The sequence below is a fragment of the Coenobita brevimanus genome, chromosome 71 (genome assembly GCF_032717465.1).
Source record: "Coenobita brevimanus isolate Jiangsu-jjx chromosome 71, ASM3271746v2, whole genome shotgun sequence".
NCBI classification, from domain to species: domain Eukaryota; kingdom Metazoa; phylum Arthropoda; class Malacostraca; order Decapoda; family Coenobitidae; genus Coenobita; species Coenobita brevimanus.
The window spans coordinates 57,115,754-57,126,651 of NC_137024.1; the positions used below are offsets into that span (position 1 = coordinate 57,115,754).

The 10,898-nt window shown below is 41.1% G+C and overlaps 1 protein-coding gene across 1 annotated transcript in view; it reads left to right on the forward strand.

The window, feature by feature from the left end:
- The first annotated feature begins 289 nt into the window (after positions 1-289).
- for (cGMP-dependent protein kinase for) overlaps positions 290-10,898 on the forward strand; it is an 884,581-nt gene continuing 873,972 nt past the window's right edge. Inside the window, exon 1 of the mRNA XM_080277754.1 lies at positions 290-591. Coding sequence (XP_080133880.1) covers positions 302-591 — 290 coding nt within the window. The 5' untranslated portion in view covers positions 290-301. The remainder of the gene's footprint in view (positions 592-10,898) is intronic.

The following is a 10,898-nucleotide window of genomic DNA, read 5'->3' on the forward strand; positions in this document are numbered from 1 at the left end:
GTCAGTCCTCATGCCTTATATCCCCTACCAACCCTGTTAAACCTGAATCCGTAAATGCATGTTTGTGAATGTCCGTCATTTTAAAGTCGTGGTTAAGTTATAGATAACAAGCATTGTTATTGTTTGGTAGAAAACCACTCTCTTGTGGCATCTGAGAACGCAGACTTCCATCGGCACTTCGGCGTCTTGAAAGGGTCCGACACCTCGTGTGCGGTTAGTCGGTATCTGGCTGCTGTGAGAAGGTGATGTGTGTCGGGTTATGCCGCTCGCTCTGAACGGTGGTGACCAAAGTGTTTCCAAGATGGGTTCCCTAGAAATGCGTGAATTGCTGGCCAAGAAGGATGACCTCATCCGGGAGCTGGAGAAGAAGCTGAGGCTGCAGGAGGATGAGATTACGGAGCTCCGGTCGCAGCTGGATAAATTCCAGAGCATCATCCCTTACGCTGCTCTGTCGGCCCCGTCCAGCCCCAAGGACAGAGCCCGCAAGACCAGGGCTCAGGGCATCTCTGCTGAGCCCCAGGCCCTTAGGACCATACAGGAGCTGTCGGAACTCAGCCAGACCACCTTCCCTGAGGTTCCCAAATCTCAAAGGTGAGCCGCTGAGGGAAGTAAAGTGGGAAGGAGACGAAGGCCATTTACTTTCGATAACTATTAATGTCATACGATAACTGGGCGTGTTAACTTTCCTACCATGGCAGATGTATGCAATTTTACAGAAGTATACATTTCCTTCTCCACACTACTACATGTCTTACCAATACTGACATCCTGCCATAACACAGTATCTTCGTTGACAGCTACGTTATATAGTCTTTCATCAGGGGGAAGCATAACGCAGCCATAATCATCAGCATTTATAAAGATTATTTTCATTTTCGTTTTTACGGTATTTAGCTGGGTCCCAATCGCGTACCTGGAGAATACCATAAGTTCCATCATTTTTCTTTTTTTCTTTTTTTTTTTTACCACTGTGAAAAACCGTAATGACGAAACGTTGAAGACATCCTGGGTCCATTCTCTTCATTTGGTGTTTCTCCTTCACTAATGTATCATTACGTTATTGGTTCTGTATTTTCTAAACTACTGTTATGAAGAAACCGTAACAGACGAAGCGTTGAAGAAATCCTGGGCCTTTTCTCTTCATTTGGTGTTTCTTCATTACGGTAAGCTGTCATTGCTCTGTTGGCTCCATATTCACCTTGGCTCTGTCATTGCACTGTTGGCTCTGTATTCGCCTTCCTGTCAGTGCTCTATTGCCTTCATATTCGCCATCCTGTCAGTGCACTGTTGGCTCTATATTCGCCCGTGGCCACCTTTGCCTGTGACTCGTGACCTGGTTGTTGCTTGGCGCTGAGAAAGGCAAACAGGTATGTCGGCGAGAAAATAGACACGTATTCCAGGTGACAAGTAGTTCCGTAGCTCATGTTCCTTAGCGATTTACCTTGCATAGTATACCGTACCCATTTCTTGTACGTTACGGAGGCAAACTCTGTCGGTGCGAAATACATACACATAAACGAGAAAATCAAGGTGTAATAAATATAAATTGCTATGAATTCAGGTGTGACGAAGTTAATAATGCCACATAGAATATTGCTTGTAGGTACGTAATGTCGGCAACTTAAATTTCACTGTCCATTTTCCGTGGTTATTTGTGATGCATATTATACGTTGATATTTACGGTATGTATTTCTAGTACTGACACAGCATCACTTACATGCAAGGGAATAAAGAGGCGTACTGTGGAGAATAAATCACTAAGGAATAAGTATTACGGGATCACTGCAACTTCCGACTCACATATCAAAAATCGGGAACGTGATGAATAAAAAGGTGTAATATGGAGAATGAATCGCTAAGGAAGAAGTGTTACGGGATCTCCACAGCAGCTTCCGACTCACAGATCGAGAATTGGAAATCTAACGATGGTGATGGGTTGGATTTGGCTGGATCTCAATGCTGGTGCTGAGGAAAACAACAATAAACGTGAATGAGAGTATGAGTGATATTCAAGGTCATTCAGGATCGTCGTAACGCCCCTTTCTCAGCGATTTATTAATATTTGCCTTATCCACTAACAATAACAAACCTGGAAGAGAGTAGGGGTCGTATTTTAGAAAGCTCAGGAGACGTCGTAATACCTCTTTCTCAGCGACTTATTAATATTTTGCCCAGTCCGCCTTAATATCATCGTGTGAGTTATTGATGCAAACTTTGTCGATGTAAAAATTAGTAACATTCGCGACAAGAAAATATTAAGGTGTAAAATGATGAATGAAACACTAAGTAAGAGGTGCTTAGAAGCCTTCAGTAGCACCTAGAATCCTGTCCTAGGTACCCTGGTGTTAAAATCCAGAAAATAAATGGCTGATTAATCAACATAACCTTGACTCTGTATAACACAAGTACGTCAATATATCTGGCTGGAATGACCGCCTCCTTGCCTCACTCTGCCTCTCTAGTCTATGATGATAATAATGATGTTTTAGCATGGTATGGTAGGTCAGATCTGGTCATCTTTCGATTTTTTTTCGTCTGCAGTATGCTCCATGATGGTGATGATGATGATGATGATGATGACAGTGTTCGTTTTAGCTTGGTTCTATAGGTCAGATCTGACTGTCTGTAGTCGATTTCTTTTCACCCAATAGAAGAACACTCAAATGAATATTAAATCTTGGTCACCCAAAATTCGATGACCCTTATTTAGTTATTATTCAGATCGACCCTCCAGTCAGACTACACTTGGCCATCAACTGAACTGGAAGGCGTTAGGGATCATGGTCTTGAAAAAAAAAAATGAAAGAAAAAGAAGAAAAAAAAAATCTATAGTCGCGGCGCTCTACTCTGAGGTTGTTATTATCGTGTCCAGGTAGCCTTCCATTCAAAAGTGCGTCTGATTTCGTGTATAATATGAGACGCATTGATTCGTGTATAATATTATTTGTGTATAATATATTCGTGCATAATAATATGATTCGTGTATAGTATGATACGAAATCGGACGCACTTTTGAATGATAGGTTGCCAGGGTACGATAATGATAACCTCCGAGTCGTGCGCCGCGACTATAGTATTTCATTTTGATGGACAGGTGTTGGAATTATTGGACGATGGTGACTGATCCTTCCACCATTTTGCCCTTGAGGAAAAATTAAGTCTGCTCGAGGGTTGTCGTAGACCTTAAAAGATGGACCAACACTAGGCCAGTTTCACAAGAGGTATTATTTGTCTTTTGAGTACGATGGTGTCCTTTTTACGGGGTGCCGCGGGAGGAAAGGGTGGAACTCTGGGGAAATGATAGGCGAGGGAATGTGTGTGTGTGTGTGTGTGTGTGTGAGAGAGAGAGAGAGAGAGAGAGAGAGAGAGAGAGAGAGAACGCTATTCCAATAAAAGGTCCAAATCTCAAACTTATCGGAGCGACAATTACCGGTGACCTAATGAGTATAATTTACAAGGGAGACCAATGTCACCCATAAGGACATTGGTAACTTTAACTCCCTAACGATGGAGCTTTGGAATTAGATATATTTTTTACGTAGATTTTCCCCATCCTTCATATTCCAAAGTTATGCCCGTTCCTCCTAGGACTCCTTGTATTTTTTTTTACCTCCCCCTCCTTTTCTTTTACTGCTTTAAACGGTTTTATTCTGCTTAGGAAGGGAAGGGGGTTGTGAAGGGGTTGATGGAGAGTGTGTTTTACCACGTCACGATAGGTGGTGTCTTGAAGGTTAAGAAAACCGTCTGGAGGTACAAATGAATGATATCAAGTGCGTCATGGAAGTAGTAGTAGCAGTAGTAGTAGTAGATGTAGCCCCAGGTTCATCTGAAACGTGAACCCGGTGGACTGAAGGCTTAAACTAATTCATGCAGTCCAACATCCTCCTTAGGGGGAATAGAGAAGTAACTAAAGGACGTTTGTATAACTAGGGGGTTAAGCGACCTGGTCCCCTATTCTCGTCGGTTAAGGAGGCTCCCAAACACTTCTTCCTTAGCGATTTATTTTTTGGTATGGCTGGTTAATATCCTTTTGCACTTTATCTGTGCACAGTATGGCGATACTAGAATGGTTTATGTAACACAGATGGAAAGTAAGGTGTAATAAGCTAAATAAGTGGCCAAGGAAAAGGTGTTTGGTAACTTCCTTAACCGACGAGAATACGGACCCTGGTTATATCGGTGTCACCACACGAAGGCACCCACCCCGGCACCGCGTCATGGGGGTGAAGTGGTTAATTATGCAGATTGCCGAGCAAAGACCATCCACGCGCCGCCTACTTTCACTAAGCTAGGCCAGATGGGGTGGATGAGAAGGAGGGGAGAAAAATGAAGTCGGCGTTTCTATCCTCCTTTTACTCTAACTTGGCCTAAAATTGCCGTCTGTCCACCTTGAATGTTGGGTTGAAAGAAGAGATTGACGTAAGAATTGATGTGGGGTAACTATACGGTGTTTACTCTTACTTGGCCAAAAATTGCCATTACTCCGTCTTGAGTGCTGAGTTGTATAAACTGATTAGCACTAGAGTATGATGCTAGTCACGAAGAAGTGCCGTGGAAAAGGATGTAGAGCTATAGTATTCTTTTTCTGCCACTGAACAACGTGAAAGAAGCTGACAAAGGGCGAAACTCTTGGCCAATTTAGGAAGATGGTTATGTAAGTCGGCAGTGAAACAAATTAATCTCCTTTCGTCTGTATTTTTCCTTTCCGACTTGTAAACTCAGCTTCTATCGTAAATTTTTTTGATTTTTGAAAACTTAGAAATAGACTAACATCCTGTAAATCTGTAAAAGTAGTAAGGAACATTTTTTTTCTCTCCTGACGTATCCAAACTTTTTCTTTCTTTATTTATTTCTTTATGGTCAGCGTTTGAACCTTTGCGAATGACCTACTTTTTCATTTTTTTTCGGCTTACGTTAGATAATTTTAACTGTGATCAGGAGAAACCCAGGGCTCCGGAAATTTTTGTTTAAACTACAACGATCATCAACATTCAGGCTGAAAACTTTACCGACAGAGTTTTGTATTGCATTATAGCCTGTAGCGATTATTTTATTTACCGCACGAAAACTCACCGTAGCCACAGAGTTCACAGTAGCCTATTCGGAAGGGTACATAACTATCCTTTGACTTTACGTTGGTGCTAAATATGTAGTTGGTTATGGCGGGTTGGTTCCTTCTTCAAGTTGATGCCTTTTTTTTTTGTTTCCCATCTTGCTGCCTTTAGACGGTTTTATTCAGCTTCGGAGAGAAATCGGGCTGTGAAGGGGTTAATGGAGACTATCCCTAACCCTGTCTTTAACTCTTTCAATCTTGCGAGCTTCTGGCCTTTGGTTCCTTCTTCCTTGCATAAAGGAAAAAAAAAATCTCCAAAGTTAAGAAAATCGTCTGGAGGTAGGAGGAACTAAGGAAAAAATATATGTGGTGAGATTAAAGAGGGATGCTCGTTGGCGCCACTTTTTTTTTTTTTAAGAGAGGGACATCGGTAAAATTGTGACTTTTCTCCGCCTATAAAGAGATAAGTGAATGCTTTTTCCAATTCCTGATACTCTTACAGCGAATTATATTAGCTTTTTTAATGTTCAAGATAATTTTCGATACTATTTATTCATCCCATTCTCTGTCGTAATGTCATTATTATTATTATTATTATTATTATCATTATTATTATTATTATTATTATTATTATCATCATCATCATCATCATCATCTCCAGACAATTGTGCGCCCCTGGATAGATTTTTCGGATAGTAAGGTATAGATGATCCATCATAAATCCTCCCCTTACTTTGGGACGATTTTGTGTGGACGCGAGGATAGATAGAGCCGATGCAGCTTGCAGATATATCCTTCGTGAACCCTTTCAGTACAAGAGGTCTTTTTCCCAAGCAGAGGAAAGTCGTTTGGTATCTGTAAGAACAATAAAGAATAGATAATAGGGACATAGGGTTAAAATGAGGAGTGGGTATTACTGTACAGTAGGTGGGTGGTTCCAGACCCCTTACAAGAGCATCATTTCCAAGCTATTATGGAAATATAGAGCCCAGAGCATCACCACCACCACCACCACACTTATACCTTCTTCCACCGTCCCCTTACGATGGAGGGAGCCCTTTCTAGAGCGAAGCGAGAAGAGCGTGTGAAATTTGGCAAGTGGTCCCCGTAGAGTTGATCAGCTTTCTTCCCGTCGCGTTATGTAACTGGAATTGTTACTCATCTCGATACCTCGCTGGGTATGTGTGTGAGCCTCCTGCCTGTGTTTTGTTATTTGTATGTGTGGATAAAGGTGAGACTGGTGTGTATTATTTGTATTAATTAATAAGTGGATTTGTAAGGGAAAATCTGATGATGACGGTAGGTGTACCGGTAGTAGCAGTAGTAGTGGTAGTAGTAGTAGTAGCAGCAGTAGTAGTAGTAGTAGTAGTAATGATAATAATAATAGAAAAGAAAAATAAATGCAAGTCATATACGGCTTATACATATTAAAGAATTATATATTAAATTACGTGGCAATAGTAAGCTTAAAAAAAATATATAACACGTGAAGGTAAGCCTCATAGAAAGTTACCATAGCAACACGTTTCCCGGAATGAGTTTTTTTTTTTTTTCTTTTTTTTTAATGGCTGTTTCCTCGGTCCTTCGGGAGGCATGAAAGGCCGTAGATGTCATGGGAGGCTTCGTAGCACCTCTCCATTAGCGATTTGTTTTGCATGTTACACCTTAGCATTTTCTTGTTTGTTATTTATATCGTTTTTAGCGTAGAAGTGTTTTGCATAAGGAACAGAAAACAGTGTAGTGGTGTATAACGTGCAGAATAAATCGCCGAGGAAGAGGGATTACGAATTCTCCCAGTTACGTAGGATACAGGTCTAGATATTGCTGTCGCCGTCTACAGTTTATCTTATTTATTTATTTAGTTGTTTTTACCCAGATGTACGAAAAATCACTCATCCCCTCATCCACATAAAGTCACCCATCTTACCCCCTCATCCACAAAACAGGCCCCCATTTTTACCCTCTTACAAAAAATATCCCCCCCCCCCTACAAGCCCCCCTTCCCCCCGAAAAACCACATATTCTTGACCTAACGCTTTTCTGAAAACCAAAACAAGAAAGATTCTCTCTCTCTCTCTCTCTCTCTCTCTCTCTCTCTCTCTCTCTCTCTCTCTCTTGCTGGGTTCATCTTCCCTTTGAGTCACCATTTAATTAGCCCGTAAATCCTATGTGACTAACTGAGCAAAAAGCGTTCGTGAGCGTGCAACAGGGGAAAGAGAGAGAGAGAGAGAGAGAGAGAGAGTCAGTATTTATAAAGAATCCTTACTAATTCACCAAATAAATACTCGTACATTTCCATAACAGTTACGTATTTTTTCAGATCGCATTATTTTTCGTATTTTGTTTTTTTTTAATATTGTGGGTCCGTATTTATAAAAGATCTTAAATAAATTGCGCGATGAAAAAAGTCCCACAGAAAAGTTAAGTACGTATTATCAGTTGTGTGTGTGTGTGTGTGTGTGTGTGTGTGTGTGTGTGTGTGTGTGTGTGTGTGTGTGTGTGTGTTAATACTGTGGGCTGAGTTTTGTTATGTTTCTCAGTGTTTCTCTGGGAACCCTACCCAACCTCATCCTTAGGTGGGAAAAGTGGTCTGGATGATAATGATGATGATGATGATGATGAGGAGGAGGAGGAGGAGGTTGGTGATGATGATGATGATGAGAATGGTGATGATGATGATGATGATGTGATGGTGATGAGAATGGTGATGATGAGGATGGTGATGATGATGATGATGATGTGATGATGATGAGAATGGTGATGATGATGATGATGAGAATGATGGTGATGATAATGAGGAGGATGGTGATGGTGGTGGTGATGATGATGATGATGATAATGACGTCGAATAATTTGGGAGAATATTTTTAAGTCATCTAACCATTTCCCAGGCTGAATATTTCCAAAAGACTTACCGGTATATCAAGGATTGTTTTGTGTTTTCGTATTTTTTCACCAATATTCACTCAGGTTTAATAGTGAAATATTTAGTAGGTGTAGCCTGTATTTGTGAAGGAAAACGTATACACAGTCATTCTTAAATTCAGCTAGGAAACTTTATAAATAGAAATTCTGGCTTTGTATTCTGGGTCAGGTGTGTAATTGGGAAGATAATGGCGGAAATGTTGGGTGTGACGTCATTAAGGCAGGAAGAAGGGAACGCAGGAGGAGGGGATGGAGGAGGAGGAGGAGGAGGGGATGGAGGAGGAGGAGGGGATGGAGGAGGAGGAGGGGATGGAGGAGGAAGTGGAGAAGAGGGGAGTAGCGGAGAAAGACGAGGAGGGGATGAAGGAGGGGAAAAACGAGGGAATGGAAGAGAAGGAGGAGATGGATGAGGAAGAAGATGAGGATTGGATAAAGGAAGAGGAGGTGAGGATGGAGGAGAAGAGGAATAGAAGGTGACGATGGAGAAAGAAGGGGAGAAGCGAATAGAGTAGGAGGTAGAGGAGGAGGGAAAGACTTGTGTCATCGGATGGAATGAATTAAAAGTTTCAGCAGTATTTATCTTTATGCTGTAGATGCTCTTAAATTTACTGAGGTTTAGGTAACACAAAAGCTTCACTGTAGTTCATATTTAACGCACAGTTGTAAAGTAAGTGGAAGTCTGCAGTAATAATAAATCGGAGTCTGCAGTAATAATAAATCGGAGTCTGCAGTAATAATAAACGGAGTCTGCAGTAATAATAAACAGGTATTTTAAGTATGGTGAAAATGAGTGTCACAAAGAATATTACCGTTTTGCACCTGGTTTAGAGAGTCACAAAGAATAGTACCGTTCTGCACCTGCTTTAGTTTGGCTACCATATGGCAACCACGGCCAGGTAAGGCTTCACCACTGCATTACTTCGTACGTAAAGCGTAGGCCCGTATTCTCATCGGGTAATGAGGTTCCCTAGCACCTCTTCCTTAGCGATTTATTTTCCAAACTACCCATGAACAACCTATTTTTTTCCTTCATATATCTTTTTAATGCCGACATAGATCACATGAATAAAACACACAAGAATACAGTAAAGAATCAGAAATAAACCGCTAAGAGGTGTTATTAAGCTTCCTAACCTTACAAGAATATCAACCCAAGACACAAATCAAGGTCTCGTATTCTCGTCAGCTAAGAAAGCTCCGTAACACTTCTTTCAGAGCGATTTATTTTGCTTATTACACATTGCCGCACTCTTCTGTGTTACTAAAATATTTTTTTTTTTTTAATATTCACCATCAATTAAACACCAGTAACGTATAAAACTATATTATCCAGCCGTATCCGAAAATAAATCGGTTAGGAAGAGGTGTTAGGGAGCCTCCTTAACCGCCGAGAATGCGTCACAGTCACAGCCTCTGAATTTAAGGTACAAAAAGAGAGGTAAAGCAGAAGGAAAAAGGTTGAGTTTACCCTTTCAGTTCAACGACGTAATGATAAAGACTTCGAACAGGCGTGTTTGGAGGTAGCACTGATTTTCGGGTTTCAATATTTAGGGTAGGGCTTAAATAAAATCGTCTGGTGGTAACAAGAACACAATAGAGAAATACCTCACTGGATTTATAGGGGTTAAAAGGAGAGGTGCTGCTTGGAGGGGGTTAAGAGGGAGGGGCGAAGTGGAGGGATGAGTGGGGGAGGGATGGTAACATGGGAGAGGGAACTGTGGGAGTCTTCAAGGTAAATATTGGGATTGTGAAGATGAGACGTGGGAAAGAAAAATAAATCCAGGTTGCCAGAGTGAGAGGTCGATTCTGCTCGTGTTTACATCCAGCCATTTCGTCTTGGGATAGTGTATTGCTTTTGGTTCGTCTTTTAGGTCAATGTGTGGTGAGAGGGATTCAGGGAGGGTGATAGTAACCCAAGATAACTACAGATTCTCTCTCTCTCTCTCTCTCTCTCTCTCTCACACACACACACACACACACACACACACACACACACACACACACACACAGAAGACCTTAACGAGAAGCACACTACTACGGACTGTTGGCTTTTTGCAAGATTGTGTGTATTTCCTAAGAGTCTTCCAGCCCCTGTGGTGAATATAAAGTATCGAATTTCCCTTTTTTTGATGCATTGTTATAATAAATGTTTTTTTTTTTTTTTTTGTCTGCGATTTTGCACTCGTAGTTTTATTTTTCATTTGGCATTATTGTAAGACGTTTTTTATATCTTGCTCTCAGTGTTAGAACTTTTCCTTTCGGTGTATAAGAGCCTCACTTGCTTAACCAATTTTGATCTGTTTTTGAACGTACAATATGTATCGTACTTTAAATTTGTTTACTTGTGGGAATTTGAGTACAGCGGTGATATGTTTGTACTGTAGAGTCACACGCTGCTGAATAAAGCTGCGCGGGATGAAGGTGGAATCCATATCGAACTTTGTCATACATTTTTTTTTTTTCTTTTGTGTAAGATAGGAGGATGCTGGGTGAAGATCATGTAGGGGTAAATATGAAACAAGCTTGATGTATGCAAAACTTTTATGGAAATGATGGATAGCTTTTACTTGTGGTGTTCGAGTGGGCTAGAGTTAAGTAGGTGTAATTGTGGAAAAAGTTGGAAAGTGTGTGTGTGTGTGTGTGTGTGTGTGTGTGTAATGAACAGTATGACTTCTTTAGTATCTCAGGTGGTTGAGTAATTATCGCTCTCTAGTCGTAGTTGCAGTCTAGCCATACACTATCCTGTTTTCCAAGTGTTGACTGGAGGTTTATCTATCAGGTAATGCCATAAAGGGGAGTAATTTGGTCAAATGCCCTGGAGTACGAATAGCCTAGCCGTGGGACCCTGCACCTCGAAGGGAGTCATATGGGATTGGCAGATACGTTGCTGACATTATCCCCATCCCTCATGATTTTCTT